The sequence below is a fragment of the Pygoscelis adeliae genome, unplaced genomic scaffold (assembly GCF_000699105.1).
Source record: "Pygoscelis adeliae isolate BGI_AS28 unplaced genomic scaffold, ASM69910v1 Scaffold38, whole genome shotgun sequence".
Lineage (NCBI taxonomy): Eukaryota > Metazoa > Chordata > Aves > Sphenisciformes > Spheniscidae > Pygoscelis > Pygoscelis adeliae.
In genome coordinates this window covers 7674475-7697735 of record NW_008825614.1, presented here as the reverse complement: position 1 = coordinate 7697735, position 23261 = coordinate 7674475, and the positions used below count along the sequence as shown (strand labels likewise).

Below are 23261 nucleotides of genomic sequence, written 5' to 3'. Positions count from 1 at the left end.
TCATGTACCTGTGCCCGCATTTCTTTTGCAAAGCTGTAATTTTCACTTCACCTTGCTGTGAAGATTGCCTCATTTCCATATGTGAAGCTACTCTCCTAAAATAGTATTACTCAAGAGGAGCAAGGGTGGCAGAATCTGACTGTAAGTGGAAGAAGGAGAGTGCAAATTGCTTAATGCCTCGCTGGGAGAACAACGCTGCTCCATATTTGCTTCCCTAAGGTCCTGAACACAGGCAGGTTTTGGGAGCGGTGACTCAGGCTTCACAGCTGAACTTTTCAATACAAAGCAGAACCTTCCTTGGTTTTGTCAAGCCCGTTTCTGGGTCTGAACTCTGCCACGTGGCCTGGTTTCCTGTCTCCTCTCCTCTCTCCCTGGACATCTCCATAGTCTTCCAACACCAAAAATGTACCCTTAAATACAAATCAATGACAGTACTCTTTACAAAAACAGTCAGATTCAGGGTTGTGGAACTCAGCATCATTCTAAGGGAAATATGTGTAATCTACTCAAAGAAACAAAAAAAGACTTAAGAACTTCATCCTTTAGGTAGGACTTTAAAATATAACTATATATAACTAAATATAACTATATATATATATATATAACTAAATATAAGAAATTTTTTACACTGAGGGTGGTGAAACCCTGGCACAGGTTGCCCAGAGAGGTGGTGGATGCCCTGTCCCTGGAAACATTCAGGGTCAGGTTGGACGGGGCTCTGAGCAACCTGATCTAGTTGAAGGTGTCCCTGCCCACGGCAGGGGGGTTGGACTAGATGACCTTTAGAGGTCCCTTCCAACCCAAACTATTCTATGATTCTATGAACTTTCTGTCCAATACCTTCCTTTACCTGTGAGGAAGACTGGACACTATACCATTGTACCTTAAGAGATTTTACTTCACTTTTGCCCGCACGTAGAATTATTGAGCCCTAGGTAGCTAAAGCTGTGAAATTTTGAAGTATGCCTAACTGCTGTTACAGCCATTAACTCCACTGTGAAGGTGGGTAAAGAAGAGTTAGTAATTTCAAACTGGATTATCTTCTATACATGCATAATAAACCTTTTGTGAGTCACAGTGAAAGAAGTGAATTTAAAGGGCTCCATAAGTTCTAATTGAATTAGAGGTCTTGAAGCAATCATTGTCTATTCGTCTTTCTCAATAGCTCTTACTCAAATCTCTTAAACAGCGCTGGGGCAAGCACAGTACAGCCACAAGAATCTGAAGTTCTTCCAGGTCTTTTCACCAAAGGGAATATTTGAAAGATGTAGACAAATTGCATGGATTTTCCCTTCCCTATACAAGTTCTGTCCACTGTTTTCCCCATGCCTTGTATCTGTGCACAGTTAGGTGCGTGTGTTCGTTCCCAGGACTGAGTGGGTGGATGTGTGAGGGTGAGTATATCCCCCTGCTACCATTGTCCAAATATTTTAGGGGGGTATTTCAAAATATCAGCTAGCTTTATCTTTCAGACAGCTCCATTAGTTCCATGTATTATTCATGTTGTACACCCTGCAGCCTAGTCATATCTTCCCGTTCTTTGCTCATGGACAGGCAGGCTCTTAATGAACTGGTATAGTTATTTTGCTCTTGCTCTTTCATTGACAACAAAGAGAAGGTGGAATGAATTCCTTTTCAATAAATCACTTCCAGACTTCTGGTTGTTGGTTTTCATTGGTTTGTTGTGTTTTGTTTTTTTTTTTTTTCTTTACGCTGTTTGCACTTCAAATAGACAATAGTAAGGATATTTTACCAGAAGTTTTCCTTCTCTCTGTTTCTGAGGGAGCAATGGGAGTTGTAATTAGCAGTAGTGGGAACTGACTCTAAGTGATAGACGACTCGGCACTTGGCAGTCATTTCCTGCCAAATGTTCTTCCCTCCATGATGTTTGCTTCATCCTGGCAACTTTCCACTTGCAGAAAAATCAAGCCATTTGCTGGAGGCGAAAGGAGGATTTGCTTGGGATGATGCCCAAATGCAAAACTCATATTTTAATTGAGGCCATTTTTTTACCTGGATTGAGGGATGGAATGTGTTTCTGAATCCAAGAGCAGATATATGGGTGTAATTAAGGGAGAGGGTCGCTTTCCTATGTAGTTCTGGGACAACATGTACACTGCAATCCCCGTGATACAGAAGAAGCCACGTGAATGTGCCTCAGTCCCTACCCTGCTCTCCTCAACGCTCTCCCTAATGCCAATATAATCTTGGCAGCCTCCAACCCTAGAACACTGATCTGATTGTCTGAGGATCAGATACGTCTCCAAAACGTCTATAACCACTTGAGCAAGTCCTTTGTGCCAAGTTTGTTGTGGCGGATCTTACACTTCATGTCCAGTCTCCTGTGACAGCATCTCACAGAAGGAGAATAACAAATTATTTGTGAAGGGGAAAAATAAGAGCAAAATGCTGTTGTACATAGCACATTGTATGTAGTGTGTCAGGACCCTGGAATCAGGTCATTGTTTGAGAATGACAACTTTCATTAAACATCCATAGATTAGGAAATCTGAAAACTCTGGAGAACAGCTCGGAAATGTACAACCCGAACATTGCACTCTCTGAAGGCAGACTAAAGGAGCCCAGGATGCCTGAGGCGTTGAAAGCTGGGGGTTGCAAGTACCCGTTGTGTGATGTCTTCAGGATGAAAATCAGGATCAAGCCTTGGTCTTTAAATAATCTTGTGAAAAAAAGTGTATGTCATCTTAACACCGTGCCTTGGCTGTTTGCTCCTGTCCCTGCTCCTCAAGGTTTCCCCTCCTGTTCTCCTGTGCTTTCGGTACTCCGGGTTGGTTCAGGCGGGGTTGCAGTGTGGGGTGGCCTCCACTGGAGGTCCGCGTGGCCTCCCGTGGGCTGCTGCCCGCCCAGCCACGGGGGTCCACGGGCGGGGAGGTGGCCCTGGAGGTGACAGCTGAGGTCGCCCCACACGGGGCCGGGGGCGCTCCATGCAGGCCCTTGTCCATGTTTCACAGTATCTCTGACGCCATCTCTCCCAGGAGACCCCCAATAGCCCTCCTATCACAGGGTTGTCTCCTCCTCATCATGTAGGAACCCCAGTCCCTTGTGTACATTTGCCTGTGCCAGTTCATCTGGCACAACAACAATGAAAATCGAAGCAATAAATTGAAGACCCCTGAAATCTGGACCTCTGCATTCAGTGAGGAGAGAAAACTCCAGCAGCTAACTGAAACAAGTGCAGACCCAATGGCGTTTAAAAGTTAGCCTAGAAAAAAAAAAAACAAAAAAAAAACCAAAAAAAACAGACTACAAGATTTTTTTTTAAACTGCTAATTGACTAAATATTTCCTCTGCTACAATTAAATGAACCTAGATGGCTTTCGCTTGTGAGAAGCTGCTTCTTTATCATCTCCTGGGGCAGGCCTTGTGAAGCAAAGCTTTCTCAGGCCAAAAGTGTTGCTAACAGGTGGACAGCCATCTTCTCCCGAAAGAGCATCTGTTAACGTCATTCTATTAATAGAATATGCTGATCATCCTCAAACAAGGGCTCTGCTGAAAAGGGAAGTGAAGTAATTATCCAACTGTCCAAATAGAGAGCAGTTTAAATAGAGAAGAAAAACTAACACACTTCATCATCTTCCCATTTTACGGTGGTAGTTTATCATCATGAGAGGCAGGGCTTTACATTGGCAGGCTTTATCTGAAGGAAACGAAAGATAGAAGGGCATCAGGCATTGCTTTCATTTTTGTTCAAGGTTTCCTCTTCTCAGTTGTCTGGAAACTTAAAGATAAGCTTAATAAAAGGAGATTTTCTCTTAACCAGAGCCAGCCCCTCCAAAATCACTGTTTGCTGTCAATAAGACTCAGACCTCCGTGACTCTGCTGTGGGTGGAAGAAGGAGTGGCTGATTTCTTTGAAGTCTACTGCCAGCAGGCTGGATCTGGTCAGGAAACAAAAGTCCAGGTATGTAAGCGTTTCTTCTTTGGCTTCTGCTCTTCATCTCTGAAACTGGGACTGGGCCTTCCATCTTTCTGGTTTGTTGTCTGCTGCTTAGCATTTGTGTGTAAAGCCCAATGACATTTTACGCTTGGTACACTGGTTAGATCATTAAACCAAATGTGGTAAGGTGGTTCAGAATTAAACCTTTAAAAGCTAAACTACTAAAGCATTTCAAATACTAAAATATTTCATTATTTTGCAGTATTAAAATTGCCTTCTGTCTTGTTGATGAGATTATAACTAGTTGGACGGAAGCTATGTGCATCCAACAGGGTGACAGTCTTTGGCTAGTCATGAAAATGGCTCCAATATACCATGCAAACCCTAAAAGGCCACAAAACTAAGGGAATGTCAATGGGCAGGAAGGGAAAAATGGTCAGGTAGCTTGATAAGGAACGGGAAAAATAGACATATTTAGATGCCATGAGATCTTTTATGCAGCATTTAATTATTTCTGGCTTACTTTATTCCTGGTTTTGAGAACTGTTAACTGAAGTTCAGTAGGACCTTCACTGCTATTCAAAAAGTACATTTATGCTGCAAATGTGGCTGCTCCTCATGGATTTTGTTTCTCAGGGTATTTCCTTCCAGACCCACCTTCTCAGCCTCACAAATGAAGCTCCTTTTCTCTCTGTCCAGTTAGGTACCTGTGCTCAGAGGCCACCTGAATATCTGAGTGGTTAGATTGGTAACGTTGTTCAGTGAAGAATAGAGCAGTAGTAGTTTTAATTCCTTGACGTTCAATGTTGTGCAATGTATGAGGCTTACTTGGCAGTTTAGCTGATGGTATAGTGAATCACTGTGATTACATGCCATGAAACATCATTCTGTCATGTGGTCTGTCACACATAATGGGGAATCATTCAGAAAAAAGTAAAAAATAACCCACTCAGGCCACTGATTATCCCAAAAGATAACCCATATGTTGGGTTTTGCTTGACTAATTTAAATTTCCCAGAGGGGAAAATGGAAAACATCCAACCAAGTCCAATTGCCAAACTGTGGCCCCTCCTTTCAGCTCAGGGAATAAAAGTCCCCTCCCTTACACTCATGTACATGTGATTTCATCTGTGTAACGTACCTCAGAATTGCACTGCAACAGGAACCGTTGCTAGTCTAGAAGGAGCCTATGAATGACAACAGGCCACTGCAAAAATCCAGTGCTCGGGACTTGATACAGGGTCTTGCACTCCCCATCTGGAGTGAGTTCATTCATAAAACTTCTTCTTGTTCCCTTCCTAAACCATTGGTTCAGTGTCCCTATTTTTATATCTGCAATCCACCCTATGCTGGAGAGTATAGAAAAGCTTCTGAGGACCTTAAGGAGCTATATCTTTAAGTCAATGCATGTGTTGTGTTTGTTTTCTTTTGCCATACCAGCATTTATGAATGACAAAATTGTTTACCACAGACATAGTAATTAAAACATTGTATAAAGACATTATGTAAAGAGTTTACACTACCTAGAAAAAGTGAGGTGTGGGATATCTGATCATGGTTATTACCCAAAGGCTTTGTTCTAGCTTTGTTTTTTACCTTGGCCATGTGAAAGGCTCACAGCTCTTCACGTCCAGAGGTACTGCCTCAGAGGCAGAGATGACATGTATTCATACGAGGGTGCGGAGATTGTGACTACCTTGGCCACACTTCAAATAAAAATAACTTTATTTTCCTCCTACCTGTATGGCTTAGTAACCAGAGGTCATGAGCTCTGCCAACCTCTGGGGATGTCCTGGGGGTCACAGCGCCTTCCCCTACCATGCATATGTCTGACCAACCCCCTACAAGGCACCCTCTGCACTCCCCAAGGGGCCTGGGGCTCCCTGGGGTGCTCTGGGCTGTTCCTGCTGCTGTTTTCACCCCTGTTCCTCTCCCCTCTTCTGCCGGACTGCCAGGCTACCTGCCTATTTTCAAGGTCAGGCCCTGGTTACCTTCCCTGGGTTTCGAAGTGCTGGTTTCTTTCACCAGATCTGACTTTACCTGGTCAAATATATGCGTGGAGAGGGGAGCACAGATTTGTGCTCTTGCATTTACGGGAGAGACAAACTTCTGTGTATTTTTCCCCATGTCTGCAGGAACCTGTCACTGTCTCTTCACACGTAGTGACCATTTCCAGCCTAACCCCTGCCACTTCTTACAACTGCAGTGTGACCACCTTCAGCCACAATAGCCCCAGCGTCCCCACTTTCATTGCGGTTTCCACTATGGGTAAGCAGCACTTTCCTGCTTTCTTCTTCCTCCTCCAGCTACAACATCTGTTTCTCCTTGCTTTCTAAAGCTGCTTTTTGTAATGCTAGCCCCAGGGGTTGTTTGTATCATGGAAAGGCTGCCAGATGTGGATGGGATGGGGAAGCAGCTTTAAAAAGTCCTTAGAAAAATCCCCACTGGGGGGTTGACTTGGAAAAATATAAACTGGAGGATCAATTCTCTACTGGGTTTTAGAAATCAGGGACCTAGTTTGTGTTATCAAGGCTGAACATCAGGGTACTGCTTGATGACATTTATGGAGAAAAACATCTTCTCAGCCAAGCCCAAACAAGAGGAAAATCACGTTTATAAGCTGCTAAGATAAAAAATCGCTTTCTGCTTTCAGTGAGGAAGTGGAGAAGGGCCACCGCAGGATCTTGAGCAGTCACACCCCAAAGGGATAGCTCCTGATGGAGGCTTCCCGGGCATGTCATGAAGCCCGGCTCTATACTGACTCTGAAGAAAGAGTATCAGTGTTGAACTGCCCAGAGCAATGGACTTTTCTTTAAAAACTCCCCTTCAGAATGATAAGTGTCATCTCTGCTTAGTTAGGGAGTTATGTAGCTTTGGTCACTGGTCCTGTACATCATACTCCACTCCATGCTGGAGTTCAGTGTCTGATACTTAGCTTAAAAATCCTCATGATTTTTAATCTAAAAAATGCTTCTCTAGACAGCTGTGGACATAAAGTTATTCTGAGCAAGTAAAGTAGAGAGGGTTTCTTATATAATGAGCAGAACAGAGTATCTGGTCTCATAGTAGTACAGTCAATAAGCATGTAATATGAAACAAAAATAAATCAAGTTTTTGTTATTGAGAGTTGATTCCAGCTCTTATTTAAAACAGAATATTTTGTTAAAATTTATTTGCCAAAGTAATTCAGTCAATTTCAACCCAGTGTATTACAGAGCCTCAACCTGTTATTTTGCTTTTGGGACAGAAAAGGTATTGATTATTGTTGAAAAATAACTTCAGAGTTGAAATGTACTTTGGAGACATAGATGATGATGAATATCTGTGTTTTATATTTCCTTTGTCCTTTTCTCTTGTGTTATGAATGTCAGTTAAAAAGGAAAAAAAAATCAGAACATGCCAAAGTTTAACAAAATGCCAGAGTGAAGTCATTTCCCCACAGAAATTTTGTAACAGCAATAACTAGTCAAAACCTCCCTTTATCTCTAGTGGTAGATTTTTCTCTCTGTAACACTCCAGGCTGAATGAGATCAGTTCAGAAAAATAACACTATCAACATTCAGGGGAAAAAAAAAAAAAACAAACCACAAAATTATCAGCGCTTCTGAATTGAATAACCAAGAGTCCTTGTTCGTATGTACAGTCACCGAGATGAATCCCAACGTAGTGGTAATCTCCGTGTTAGCCATCCTAAGTATCCTTCTGATTGGACTGCTGCTGGTGACTCTTGTTGTACTCAGGAGAAAACATCTACAAATGGCCAGGTAAGTCCAAATTTATGCTAATTCCAAAAATTTCAGACAACAACAAACACATCATGACAATGGTTGCAATTGAGGATGCTTGTGTGCACGGGTGCTGCTCGAGATACTTGTGAACAGGATACCTTCAAAACGGTTGTCCTGCTGCTGTTTAGGAGTAGCATGTCTTCTCCCTCTATCTACTTTCATTCTTGACCTGATTTATAAGCCTCAACCTTTGTCTCATTTTGAGCTTTGCAAGATTGGGTCTATAAGAAGTGCAATCACTTATTACAAAAAGTTGTGTGAAGAACCTAAAGGATAATTAGGATCTGAGGCAACTGGGCACGAGCAGGACATCAAGATGCTCTGCAAATCTTTCATATGGTTTGGAACAGGAGATTTTCCATATCAACAGATAAGATGGTTTGTTCATCAGGTCCAGGATGCTGCAGGCATGTTAAGGCCTGAGCCCTGGCAGCCAAACCCCTAGGACAAGGGAGGATGTGCCCAGGGCCCTGAGAGTCTCCCTCTAGGGCATTTGCCAGTCTGCCCCCAAATCCTGGTCTTCCAGTTGTGCAAATTCTGCATTCATGTGGGCTTCCTTCCTATGGGAACTGCAGCATGGGAAAGAGCTTATGGGCTCACCTGGATCTTGTCTTTCTATGCTGTCAGGATGCAGCCAAGTATACACTGAGACCCACAAATCCAGAAGGGATCTCAGGTCCTGCTTTTCATCTATAACATTAATGATCCCAATTTGTTGTGTCATACAGATGAAGGGAAAAATTATCTTATAGGAGTCAACCATTTTTTTACAGAATCTGCAGTTCCTTCAGCAATCTGCACCAATCATTTGTACGTGAATATTGAAATTAAATTTCCTTTTCCTGGTCGTCTTACCTGTAACAGTTCATTTTAATGTGGGTTATGTTATGGCCTGAGTGAACTGTGGAAGTTTCTCCAAACCCTCAATATGTGGTTCACCTCCTGGTTTTGGAAGTGTCCCAGAGTCTTCATCCTTTTATAATCTATGTAATATTTTATATTAATTTACTGTCCTGTGTCAAGAAAATAAATGATTTCATGTAAAAAAACGTATGTGAAGAATCTTGCACTTGGCTACCCAGCAGACACTGCATTTTATGTGTCATGTCTTGGCTATGTATTCCATGCAACAGATGACCACATCACACATGTTTTGCAGACTCTCTTTCAGTGAACATTATGTGGTTTGTTCCTTTTACATGTAACTGGCTCTGTGAAAATCCCAGATAAATTAATTCTATTTCCTATTTAATTACTGGGCAAGCAGCACAAAGCTTTTTCTTTTTCTCTTCATCACTGCTTCTAGCCGTGGAAGATAAAAACCCCAGACGGAAATTAAGAAAGTAAATCCAGTAAGAAGCTGTAAGCAATTGTTTGCTTAAATCAAGGAATCAAAAAGTAGTCAAGTCAGTTTATCATTTGTAGCTGAAAATAATGGACTTATGACAAATTCGCTGGAACGTTACTCAGGAAACTCAGGTTTTTTTCCACAATTATTTTGTGAACTCAAATTTACCATGATCCTGTCAAATGGAGACAATTATACATCGTCTTCTTAGAGTTGGGACAGTGAATATTTAGTATAGAAAGGTAAATATTTAGCATGTGTACAGAGGGCAGCAACTAGTGCTAGCGCCAGACTATAGAAAGCCCAAACCTGGACAGAAGATGAGGTCTGTTTGAGATCTTTATTAACAACTTCTCCCTTGTTTCACTCTTTTTAAGCATTATTAGGAAACCTGATCTCAGGTGGTGTTGAACATTTATTGGTTTTGGACAGCTATGTTAAGGGATTTCAGTTATGTTTGTCACAGATTATCTCAGACCTAGTCACAGATGTGTGTGTTCAGCACTTCTGCAACTCCGAGAGTTCTCTGTTAAATCAACCTCATTGCAAGCGTTGTTAATCCAAAAAATGGTAACTTTGTACCCAATGGTCTTCCTGAAACAGGGAGTGCGGGGCTGGAACCTTTGTCAATTTTGCATCTTTAGAGAGAGATGGAAAGCTTCCCTATAATTGGTGAGTGCTTGAAGCAAAGCTTGTAATTATGTTTTTCCCCATCTCAGCTTTTTGGCAAATATGCTCTTTAATCTTAAGTGCTTATTTTTTATGTCATCACTGTCCCTCTTTAAGATAAAACTACTATACCTGTTATTTTAGTATTTTATTTCTTGAATGACGACTCAAGACTATGTATTCTGTCACCTGCTATTTTTAGTAGGGAATGATGTATATACATGTCAACCAAGTTGCATAGATGTGTTTTGGGAGGATATTTTTTTTCCTTTCTCTTACAGACATATTTCCTAAAATAACGCAAGTGTAGAAACTTGATCTATAAATCCATTAGCACTTCCATAGAGATATATTTACATCCAGGAGTAAGCTTGCCTGTAGATGACCAATTAGCAGCTGTCTTCATGCAGTGCCATTAATTAATTTTTCCTTGCATTGCAAGACAAGGACAAGCCAACTCAAATATTTACTGTAACTTAAGTTAAGTTACAGTGCTGTTGAAAAGACTTGGAAAAAACCCCATATTCTCGCTAGTCTAGAAAACCACCTACAAGAGTTGCAGGCACTGACTACAGACTCCAAACCCACTGACACCATCAGCCAAAGAGAAGTATTTGAACAAAGAAAGTCTGTAGGAGTAGCTTTTATAGAAGCAAAAGGGCTCTGATAGCTACCTGACTGGCACCAGTGCGGTCATTTCCATTCCTATTTTGATAATCAAACGGGTGGTAATGACCGGCCCAAGGTTTACTGTTTTGTTACTAGCAATCTCTGCAAAAACCTCTTATCTTTCAAGGCAAGTCCAAACACAGACATTTAGAAGCATACTGTCAGCCCCATCCCAGCATGTAGGAAGATGAAAATATGCGCCTTGGTTTTACACCCATGGTCAGCTTTGTTGACAGCCAAGAAGTTGGAAAGAGGAGTTGGTGTGCAGGGAACTGCTTCCATGATCTCACAGGGGACAGCCTGCCAGCAAGGACGGCATTAAATGGATTGACACTGCACCACAACAAGCCTTTTGCTAATAAGCATGCAAACTCAACTAACAAGCCCAGTAAACCTTGTCAATACCTCACTGTGCTGCTAATTAACTGGATATTAAACAAGCTTCACTTGCTTGGTTTAGCTTTAATAGCAGCCAGCTGTATGCAGTACAAACTAATCTCTCTTTCAGCTTCTCTTGCTTGGACGATATTAATGGCAAAGAAGGCAGAAGATCAAACACTCATGTTAATTAAATATCCAAGCTTGAATCAAATTATTAAACTAGGAACAGACGTTATTAAAACCATAAAAGGCTTTTTTATGGGAAGGGGAATTAATTAATAGGTTTGGATGTGAAAGTGAAGGTTCTTGTTTCTTGATTTAGTATATGTGTATGTGTGTGTGTATATATGTGTGTATATATGCATATATGTATACATACATAAATTATGTTATAAAAATATAAATTGGGGAAAATATTCCCGCTTAATATCTTCACAAATTTTTGATAACTGAAGGCAGTGTGCCCCAATCTTGTGGTCCTGACTTCTCTGAGAGTTAGTAAAGATATCTTGTTCTGTGTGCCGCTGTTGTCTAATGTCAAGACCAGATTCACTGGCCATCCAGGCAGACAAATGGAAAATATGGCCCTAAAGACAGGTAGAAGGATTAAGAAACCCATTTTGCTTGAGGTCATTCCAGGGATCTAGTAAGGGAGCTATGGGGATATCCGCTGACTCCTAAGAAAAGCTCAGCTCAGCAGTTTTCAGGATTTAAGCAATCTCCGCACCTCTCTCTTTTAATTAAATAAAATTGTTCAGTACACCTGAGCAGTAGGTGAAAGACTATGTAATTCCAGGAAAACGATACTGTATTTATTGGGCAATCACGTATTCTTCATATGTTGAATGAAATCAATTGTTTTAGATGTCAGAGTTCCTAATCTGTGAACAGTATAAGTAGGTCTGCCAGCACGTTAGCCTGTGATTTGATAAAGTGTGGAAATTTCTCATGACGATTTAACAATGAAAGAAGACCCAGGCTTGAATAATTCCTTCTGCCTCTGTAGGCAAGAGGAAGTAAAAACCTCACTCGGAGTTTCCCAAAGGAAAGAGGAGTATTCCAGCAACATCATCAGTTCTCTCTTCCAAGCCTGGTGAAAACCTCTCTGTGGCACCAGAGATCTGCTTATGGAAAACCAAATTTCATCCTCAGTCCAGGCCCATAGAAACCCTAATGGATAAGCCCCAAGGCCCTGATGCTGCAACCAGTATGGCATATGATTAACTAGAAAGGGTTCTCGCTTCTGGCTGACCCAGACGATCCCTACCAATGCCTGGGGAAGGTGCCCTGCAGAAACTGCGCTGCCCATTTTCTCTTCAGCAGCAAAACTCATTAAAGAATAACTTGGAGTTTTCACTGTGTGAGCAGAAGTTTTCCATCACTGGTTGGAAGATTAAGATTAGAGATGATTACATTTGATGTGACTTGCTTGTCAGGGAAAACACAGTATCTACTGACTTCATAAGAGCCAAGAGTACTGAAAAAGGAAATTTCACTTTGTAGTTCCTCTTCGGAACAGTTGTAGAAGGATGATATGGCTTTTAGGACAGCAAATTTTCTGATGGGGAAAAAACATGCTGAGGGTGTATTTGGCAAAAAGTCCTGCTACTGGGGCAATTTTTGTTTGAGTTTCATGAGTTTTCCACATTTTCAAAGTACCTGTAGCCCACTCCACCAATAGGTAGAACAGGCCTGGCTGGGTTTCCTGGATTAACACATAGCAGAATCAGGTAAACAGGTTGCAAATACAGAAGTTTAGAATGATTTTGTATTCAAATTTCCTTAGCCATGATGAAACCTGCTGTGAATAGTTATTCATAGAAACCACAGTTAGAAGAAGTTCAAATAATGTTTTGCTGAAAACCTAGGAAAGAATTTAAAGCACCTAAAAATGGGACTCTGCAAAACGTTATACGGATGTTTTCAGAAATCTGACTCAATAGAGGGTATTAAGAGATATTAGAATGATCTGAATTTATCTCTGATACAGATGTTCTGATATCCACAGGATCACTTGCAGGAGCAAATGTGGGAGATTATCATAGCTGTACATGGTAAAAACAAACTATATCTGTCCTGAAATATCTCAAAACATCAGAAAATGGACTTAGCACCACCTATGTAATGGCCGTGAACCTGTGGATGAAATTTTCAAACACATTTTACTCTCTGAAAATCTGTCAGTTTATCAATTAACATCGATTTAGAGTAACAGGCCTGAATCAAGACCATAAAACACATTTATTTTGATCATATAGAATTTTATGTTGGATAGCTGAAAATCCTGCATAGGGTGTCAGGTTGAGGAGTAAAAATTCTATGGATGCTAATAATAGTCTTACAAAGTAAGTAAGAGGAAACCTTTATGGGTTTAGCTGATTTTTAAAATAGAATTTGCTGATCTCCTGATTTCTGTTTGTCTTACTAACTCTCCTCACTTTTTCATCTTTATGTATGTTATTTATTAATGCTCACAGGCGTAGAAGTGTATTTGCTTTCCTAACTCTGCTACCCTCATGCCTTTGGACTGATTATCTTTTGGCATTTTATATTAATCCTTGGTAAGTGATTTACTTGTTTTTCCATATGCAATGTGTAAACAATGTTAATTTCTATTACATGAAAAATGTGTGATACCTTTGTTTTCAAACGGGTCAAAGCTTTTGAAGATATAATTTTCTTGTACTAGAACATGGATTGGAGAGGATGTGGGTATCAAAGTATTTGCTACCCTGCTTCATCTAGTTTGTCTGTTTATGCTCCAACCCATTTTGGTATTAAAAAGCTAATCTTATGGTGGTCATCATATTCATCTCATTGCTCTCTTTGCAATTTTTGCCACTTCATTATAAGTCCTGGCTTCTTCTGTCCCAGTTATTCATCTGTTCATTGGCTGGCATTGCCTGCTGCTGCTTTTCTATTACTAAAATTGCTTGATTGTACCCCACCTGTTTGGTGTGTGTTGTCAAATACTTTAGTTTTTAAAGGTGCGGTTATGCTCTCCTGACAACAGTAAAAGTTTTGCTTTTGGAAACAACAGTTCACTGAGAATCGATACAAACTAGCAGTCCCAAAGTGTAAAATTGGGTCACTGTGTGCGCGTCTCTGTGTTATGTGTGTGTATTTAATAGTTTAGTCTGTAAATAATTTATAAAGGCTTAGTAAACGACTGATTGGTTTTTTTGAAAATACCTAACTAACAAAGCCACAGGGTCTATTTAGAACCAGAACTGTTTTACAAACCATTTAACAAATACTTATAATTGAGTGTGATCTAAAAATACTTAATTTATATAAAAGAAACTTAAGTTCCTGATGGTCTTGAGTCCAAGGTATAGTGATTTACAAAAATGTGGTACCGAAGTTAAGATTTACTTTTGACCAGACGTTTTCCCTGGTGTTACCATATGACACCAAAGCCCTGGCAGGCAGTCACCGACATCTTCAGCATAGGGGTTCCTGAGACTGGTTTTCCTCGGGTTACATTGAGTCTGTAGAAAAACCCATCTAAATTTTCAGTGGGCCCAGAAAGGAGTGGGGTTATGGAACTAAAGAAAAGTCCATTTCTTCTCCCATGAAAATAAAAGCATATTCTCCACACACACCCAGCTGAAGAGCAGATGGAAGTCTTCCACATCTCTCCAAGGCTAATATTATATTGACTTGTCTGACATACATAAACTCAACTAACTATCGGAGCTGCACAGTTTTGGAGCATCAGGCAAGCAGTTTATTATTGTGGAGGTCACACTGATCTCCCTGAACTCTCTAATGGCCAAGATGCCCAAGGTGGCCACTGCCAGTAGCACTGCTGCAAAAAGAGTTGCCATCTTCTTTTGACCCTTTGCCTCTTTTTGTTTAATATGCATTAATACACATTAACTCACCTTTCCAGATGTGTATCTTTCTTCGGAGGTTTTCTCTTCAATCAAGCTACCTAGATTAGTCTAGAAGACCAAGTTTAAAGGAGCTGGAGTTGAATGATATGAGATGAATCCCTCTCTTTGTATTTTAATCATGGGGTAAATGGAAGAATAGATGAAACACCAGCTAATGTTTCAAAAGTCTTTGTTTTGCACACCAGTTGGTTTAAAACATTTATGAACATTCAGGAAACAATTGCAATGCTAAGAAACAAAGGCCTTTTGAGACTATCAAAGCACAAGAAATTGTTGCTGAGAAATGTATGTCAATCATTTGGGTTTTTGCCTCTTGAAGTGTTCCTTGGAGAAGCATTTTTAGAAGCATTCATATCATAAACAGCATTTAGATGTTTTTTTCTTTTGAAATGAATTCCAATGTGCCCTACGTTAAAAGGTTTATCATAGTCACAGGGGATAGAAATGTGTTGAATAATTTAGAGAAATTAATTTTAAGATTTAATTGGAAAAAAATCTTTGAAGATGTAGAATAATTACTACTAGGCTATGTGTATAGTACACATGAATGTACAGATACTATACAGATAGTATCTGTATAGATAACATGGTAGGCTGAAGAGGTTTGTAATATTTGCAAAGTAAAGCTTTGTGAAGTAAAGCTCCACATCAGTGTAAAGCTGGTATTGCTATAACTCTTGTTAACTCTGCAGGCAAAGCTCCACATCTAGATGGAAATGTACCTTGACAAGATAACAAAATTCCTACAGGTTGTGGCTGCTCCAAAACCTGAACATTTTATAAAACTTAATTTTGGAAATGAAATTTTTTTTTTTATTTCACTTCTAAACTTAGCAGGGTAGAAAAATAAAAATACTCCAGTTTTTAATATTTCTTTCTGTATATTTTCATTGTTTTGAAATTAAAAGTCTTCACCTTTAATTTACTAATTGAAGCTGTGACCCAAGTTATCTAGAAATCATTTTAATATCATCATGAAATTAAAAATAGCATCATTATAATGTGATGAATGAACAGATATTGTTTAATGCCCAGGGGAAAAAAAAAATGACACCACTAAAATCCCTTCTGAGTAAGCAAGAATCTATTTGTGCTCTGTGGCTGGTTTAACAAAGGGGATCAGTGTTTTCAGACCTCTAGCCAAATTATTCCAGGGTGCTCACTTTGTGCATTTAATCTGATTGATTGCTTAACTTTTTCGTGGCAACAACAAAATGAACACGCACACACGCCCACTCCAAAAAAACACATGGTGGTAGTGTAGTGCAATTCTTAAGTCCGTATCTTATGGGTTACACTGCTTAACGCACTCATAAGCTTGCTCGCAGCTGTCGCTAGTGAATTATATCGCTTATAAATCATGTGAAGACAGTGTGTTACATGACTGGCATAATTATCTCTAGCTGTTAAAAGTCAATTAAAATTATCTAAGGTTTAAGCTTGAGTCCCGCTGAAGTCAGTAGGATATTTGCCATTGTCTTCATTGATCATCATAAGCAGGTTATGAAATGGGTGAGAAATAGTGTTCAGGCCCTTTCCTTTTTCCTTCACCCTTCCTTGAATCTGCAAATGGTGGTCTTCTCCCTTTACCCAACAGACGCTTCTCGTTCCTGGTAGCTCTCTAGTGTTGGCATACAGTTTCCCAGCCTGCTAGAGCTGGAGCGGAGCAGCCCGGAGGGCACCGTGGCGCCCCGTCCCCTGCAACAGCACAGCCCCCTGCCAGGCTCGGCCGGGCTCGGGCCCCGGGGACTCAGCCCCAGCCCACCTGAAGCCAACGGCGCTGTTGGGTCAGGATTTGTAGAGGACCCATTGCTTGTGTTGGGCACAGGCTTTCCCTTTCACAAGCAGGTTGTTCTCAGAGCCACAGAATGGAAAACGCATCCCATCGGTGTCAATGGAAATTTTGCTATCAGCTTAAAAATGTCCAAGAATATTATCACCAATCTCATCCTGAGTATGATAGTGACCGGAAAACATATGTTCTTAATTCAGTACTAACTTTGAATAAAGACTATACGATAATTTAATGAATGAAAAACTCTTCTTTTTTTTTTTTTACAGGAGTAAAAATGGATTAAAGAAGAGAAAGCTGACCAAGTATGTAACCTCTTTGATATTTAAAGAAATTTTAAAAATATATCACCTTAAACTAACATGCATTATGGAGTACATGGTATAGTGATGTCGCAGTTACAGATATAGAAAACTTCTTGGTAAACACGTCCTGAGAGAGATGTCTGAAGGCAGAAAACAAACAATAATTGGACAAAAGCAATTCTTCTCAACAGATAGGTTGTGGTAAAACAGCTCCTTACTGATAGAAAATTAGTCATTGGAGAAAAGATCAATTATCCAACTTAGTGATTCCAACAGAGGTTATCCTTAGTTAAAAATGACAAATGGTGAAAAACTGGGATGCATTGTTTCTAGTGATATTTCCCTCTTGACATGAGGATCTCATTACGGTTGTTGCTAGAACATTAGATCATTAATGCTAACGGGTAAACAGGAGTAATTAAGTGGTGATAAGACAGGTTCCTTTGGGCCTATTGCCTCAAAGTAAATGAAAAGATTACTGTGTACATGCTTCAGTAGCTTGTAAATTAGAGCATGATAATTAGATGAGGGAAGCTGTTTATCTGTGTTTTGTTATTCAGAGTGTTAGCGTAATTATTTCTCCGTTATGTTCAGAGGCTGTGCCTGTTCTAACACATAGACCCCCACCTGATGAAAACCTGTGTAGAATGATGGGAGTCGCTAAATCAAGGCTAATTTATACCTGCTGAAGCTCTGCATGGTTTTGTATAGTTATATGCCACTTTTTTTAGCCACCATCTCTCTGGGAGGAGAATTTGACCTCTAATAGCAAATGTGTATACTTCTCAAAGCCAGCAGAGGAAGTAGTCACAGCAGTGGCATCCAAAATGCTATTTTAAGGGATTTTTTTTTTTTTTTTGTGGGCTTTCTAACAAAATCAAAACCTAAATATGAAATCCATTTTTCTGCACGAGCAAAGCTGAGGTGAGTTTTAAAAGTGTCTCTGCCAGATGTGAAGATATCTGAAAGCAACATTTTATATGGCACAAGAGGCAACTTAAATGAAGCAGCAGCTGCCCCGGTGCCAGAAGCACGCTGGTGGGGTGGTACTGGGAGTGGGTCTGCGATGGGGTGCTGGATCACCGCTTATTGCACTGCCACCTGTGCCTTGGGGACATACCCACCTGTAAAAGCAGTTCAGGGGCCAGGGAATCGTAGGAAGGGTGCACGGGCCATTCCCCTCACCTCAGACCAGTGGTTTCCCTCGGGTAGGACAACTCCAACCCCCTCAAAACCAGGGCGCTTACTAGCATCAGCATCAGCAGCTGCACATTCAGCTCACCCAGGGGGACCAGCACCCCTCTCTCAGCCTCTCTTTCTGGTGCCATTATGGTAGGATGCAGGTAATGAGCAATATGCCCACCATTTGGTGGCACTGAACCTCAGGATTTTAAAAAGTTTATTTTTTTCCTTAATTTCTGTGTGTTTTTCTTTTAAAGCCCTGTCCAGTTGGATGATTTTGATGGCTACATCAAGGATATGGCCAAAGATTCAGATTATAAATTTTCTCTGCAATTTGAGGTAAATCTGCAGGGACTCTGTCCTCTCCTGCCATGCCTAGATCAGCTTTTTCCAGATGTGAGGTTTTTGTGGTGTATTCCTGTGTTGTTTAATGTGCGCTGTTGCTAGGTGGGTCAGCTTCACTTCCAGTTCTGCCAGTTCGACACTTCCAGTGTTGTTAAAGACTGCATTTAGCAAGCTGATTTGAGTGGCTCATCACATCTGATTCAAGATAATTGTCAGACCAACACAATTCTTTTAAGTTTAGGACATGCTGGCAGCCTGAATTGAATTCAGGATTTTAATGTCTTTGTTTTATTTATTTAATGCCCTTAATTTGAGGGGAAGCATTGGAATGAGAAGGTAACATCAAAAATCTCTTTAAGAGCAAGAAGGTCTCTCTAAGACCAGTTCAGGTACATTCTCTTAATTACCTAGAATTTAAAGTCAGTTTAGTAGTATAAAACTAAAAAGCTCCTATCCTAGGGCTAGCTCCCAGAGATTTAAACACGGAAAAGGAGTGGGGAGGACTGTCAGGGTTTTACCACCATTCTGGGTGGCTGACATGTTCCCTTCCTGCCAGTGACAAGTCCTCTGATGCATCAGATGTAGCTACTGAAGGTAATGACTAGAAGGATCTTCCAAGCATTCCCCAGTATTAAGATCAAAAGCCACTTGAGGGCTTGAAGAAAACCCTTTAAGTGGGGTGGGTCACCACCACAGAAATAACTTATCAACCCCCTGGTTTGACACTATTTTGGCTAATTAAGTGCACGTAGAGAGGAGCGGTCCGCAGTTAACAGCCTTGGATGGCAGCAGTCCTTTGGCAGCATCAGCAGGAGAGACCACGTCATTGCTCTCTAGCTGTTTGGAGCCAAACTCAGAGGCATCAGTTAAGGAAAGTCAGTGTAATCCTGCTGTCAGTTTATAGAGTGATTTATGAACATTTTCAGCCTGGTACCTGCCACAAGTAATCACTTGACAAAGAATTCGGTTTTTGAGTGTTTCTGAGTTTGACCTTGGCATTTTTCTTTCTCTTACCCCAGGAGCTAAAACTGATTGGGCTTGACATACCCCACTTTGCTGCTGATCTTCCCATGAATCGCTGTAAAAATCGCTACACAAATATCCTGCCATGTAAGTACAATACATACAGACTCCTGCTAAAGTCCCTCGAGAGGAAAAGTAGAGTTTTAATAAGAGAATTGGAGAATCAGGACAGATTTTCTGACTGATAAAAGCCTGTTCTAAAACATGCCCTTAGAGAGAACCAGGCAATAGATGTTTTTTCTTAGCTTTCAAGAGACGTAGCTTTCTGGGGATGTTTATCAAGACAGGAGTTTGGAGGTGAGAAACACAAGGTCGTTTCTGCTACTGAGTAGTGTTACTATATTTTTCTTACAATTTTAATGAAACTTAAGGGAGCCCAAAGGGATGGCATTTGGAGGGTGTATTTTGCAGAACAGTAACGATCGTGCATCCATGTAGTGTTTGCTGAAGCAAACATTGCTCTCTGTCAGTAAATATGAGCATTCTCTATTTTTTAATAGATTTGTTTTCAGTTTTTATAGGATTAATTTTTATTTTGCCTACTTGGAGATGAGTGCCGTATTTGAGAGCCAAATTATTATTTTTTTTCTTTCACAGATGATTTTAGTCGTGTCCGGTTAGTTTCAATGAATGAAGAAGAGGGATCTGATTACATTAACGCCAACTACATTCCTGTGAGTAAAGAGACTTGGTCAGTGTAAAGAACAGTCCCCTGCACAGCAGCTAGAGCGTATCGCCTGCAAATAGCACAATATCTGCTGGAAGCTCAATCACGTTCTCAGCATCTCCTTCAGCTTCCAGTATTTTGCCTGCAGGGAACAGCCACCAAAAAAAAAAAAAAAGGGGGGGGGGGGGGGAAGAAAGGAGTGTGGGGAGATTTTTGGCAAATTTTGCCACAGTAGCACTGGGTGAGCTGTGTGTGAATCTTTGTGAAACCTAGATTGGACGGGTAGAGAAATGGGGAGGAAATGTTAAGTGGTCCCATGGCTTTTTAAGACAGCTAGGAAAAGCATGAGAAACTTTAAAGAAATTTTTCCAGGTTTCTACAGCACATGGAAAAAGGATTAAGCCAGACACTCCACAACTGACAAAATGCACACAGCCCAGACGGTGCGTGGAGAGAGCTTCTGCTTCCTGCCTCATCTCTGGTGCTCCCAGCGTGCCTCCCTCTGCCTGGCATAGAGCAGCCATTTACCAGGGAGTAGCACCCAGAGTTTTAGGATAATTGAAGTATACACAGAGCTGTAGTCAAACAGTTTGACACTGGGAGGGGAGGCTAAAAACCTCATCAGCTCTTTCCACTCTCGCCCAAGCTTGTGCAGTCACTTAGGCTTAACCCTGCCACTGCCGCAAAGGTTTGCGCCTCTGTTATCCCCCCCTTGCTGTGGCTCAGTGTGAGCTGTGTTAGGGAGAGCAACGTCCACTGGGTCGCTCTGCATGGAGAGGAGGCAGTACGCTATGGCGTCCATTTAGAAAAAGGCCTTTCACTTGGGGACCATAGACAGATGAGCACTTCTGCACCCTTGCCGTGAACAGAAGACAGAGCTGGCCCTGGCTGTGCTGGAGAGAGCTGAGTCAGCATTATGGAAAAGGGAGGAGCCCTCAGATGAGTCAGTGAAACCACTTCTCTGCCACTGTGGCATTGCCCATGCATGTACTGCTGAGCACGTTGCCTGTACTTAGTTTCTATGTGTCAAGGGCATGAACCTGAACACTCAAGCTGCAACTGCCTGAGCTTGCAGTGAATCAAGAAAGAAAAACGTTCCAGCGTTCAAAAGCATCACTCACAACTCAGGAAACTTCTGAGACGTGGGATTATGGATAATAGGGTTTTATGTAGCAGTCCTTTTCGGATTGCTCAGTTCTGCTTTTTATAGTTTACATCTCTTTAGTTCTACTTATAGCATAATGCTGTCCACAGAAACTGGGACAGACATGTCATCTTAATGTTTGGCTTTTCCTGATGATTGCTTCTCCACTGCGTACCTGCCTCCAAACCCAGATACTAGTGGTGACCTGTGTCTCTGTGATAACAGAGATTTGACACTTAGATCAGACGTAGCCCATGCAGACAAAAAACCAGCAAATTCTGTGTAGCGCAAAAACTCAGATTGAGCTGACTTCGAGAGATGTCTGGAGGAAGGCGTTTATGGAAAGTGCTCCCAAATCACTAATATTTTTACAGTCTGCATACTGTGGTGGCACAGAAATTGCCCAATTTACATGGGATCATGCTGTGTGTGGGATATATCTTTTCCTTCTGTTAGGAATATCAAATAACTTTCCAAATGTGGTTTTGATGATACAATCTCAGCAAATATGGTTATAGCAGATGCCAAAATGGCCATTCTGTGGATCTTTTATTATAGTCTTTGTAATGGTCTTTTGGTTTTGGAGAGGGGAAGGAGTCTTTCCGTCTAAAAGGGTGTTGATAGGGATAGGAGAAGGAATACATGGATATAAAGCATCTGAGCTTCAATAAAACATAGCAATGATAATCTGTTAAGGGTGTTGACTCAGCATGTTCTCTATTATTTTAAGCAGAATTCTAATTAATATTTTACTAATTTAATTCCTTATGACATAAACACATGCATATAATCCTGTTCATTGCTACCTTCCATTTACATCAGTGACTGAAAATCACCACAGGCACTGCTTGGGATGAGCAGGCTAAGCGTCTGTAATTGGTTTTATGTCTATAACTAAACAACCCCTTAAATTATGAAACCTGGAAGAAGCTGGAACTTTGATTTAGGATTCTCATTACTTGTTTTTTTAATGTTGCCTTTCCTGCTTTCTGGGAAAAGGTTTTGTATAGTAACAGCTTCATCTTCTGTCCTTCATTCTAGATTGCTTACACTTTGGGACCATCAAAAACTGGCAAAACTTGTAATCTCAAAATAAATACAAAAAATCATGAAGTAGTTTCTTCATATTGGAAATCACTTTTAAAAGTACAAATTGAACTTGAGCAGGCTAAAAAATACGTATGCCAGAGAAAAATATGTGTTCTGAAGCAGTAATCATGTTGGTAAACAGCACCTTTTTGTTTCTTAGGGTTATAATTCACCCCAGGAATACATTGCAACCCAAGGACCACTGCCAGAAACTAGGAATGATTTTTGGAAGATGGTTCTCCAGCAAAAATCTCAAATTATTGTTATGCTCACTCAGTGTAATGAGAAAAGAAGGGTATGTAACAAAATCTTGCACATAGTATAAAAGAAACTACTCTGAAAACATATTTATTTTCTGGTGAGTGAATTTCTTTGTATCGTTTTCTGATCGTGAGGCAACATCATAACCAGACCTGGAATGGCACTTCATTCACTTATGGCAGGCATTTTGGGATGATTAAGGGACTGGAGCATCTTTCACATGAGGAGAGGCTGAGAGAACTGGGACTCCTCAGCCTGGAAAAGAGAAGGCTCAGGGGATCTTGTCACTATGTATAAATACCTGAGGGGAGGGAATGGTGACAAGGCACCCCTCAGTGGTGCCCAGTGACAGGACAAGAGGCAATGGGCAAAAATTAAAACACATTAATTTCCATCTGAAATCAGGTAGTGAGGGTGACTGAGCACTGGCACAGGTTGCCCAGAGGTTATGGAGCCTCCATCCCTGGAGATAATCAAAAGCCATCTGGACATGGTCCTGAGCAGCCTGCTCTAGGTGGCCCTGCTTGAGCAGGGGGGGTTGGACAAGATGACCTCCAGAGGTCCTTTCCAACCTCAACCATTCTGCGATCCTGCGCTTTTAGGTTTAAATAATAATAAAATACAAGTGCTATGCTTTACGTTTTCCTTGACATTATAATTGAAATATTTGGAATATATTTTTTTATATGTATATTCTTGTTCCCCATGTTTTGCTCCTTTTAGACCTATTCTATTAGGAAAAGTAACAATCTACAAAGACGCTATGTATTTTCATTCTTCACTATACTAATGCTACCCTTCA

At 40.8% G+C, this 23261-nt stretch overlaps 1 protein-coding gene across 1 annotated transcript in view; it reads left to right on the top strand.

Moving 5' to 3' along the window:
• Positions 1–23261, top strand: part of PTPRO (protein tyrosine phosphatase, receptor type, O) — a 66030-nt gene that overhangs the window by 33770 nt on the left and 8999 nt on the right. The window contains exons 12-21 of the mRNA XM_009332851.1: positions 3782–3921; positions 6033–6165; positions 7541–7661; positions 9637–9705; positions 13230–13313; positions 16713–16748; positions 18188–18269; positions 19295–19385; positions 19896–19972; positions 22359–22493. Coding sequence (XP_009331126.1) covers positions 3782–3921; positions 6033–6165; positions 7541–7661; positions 9637–9705; positions 13230–13313; positions 16713–16748; positions 18188–18269; positions 19295–19385; positions 19896–19972; positions 22359–22493 — 968 coding nt within the window. The remainder of the gene's footprint in view (positions 1–3781; positions 3922–6032; positions 6166–7540; positions 7662–9636; positions 9706–13229; positions 13314–16712; positions 16749–18187; positions 18270–19294; positions 19386–19895; positions 19973–22358; positions 22494–23261) is intronic.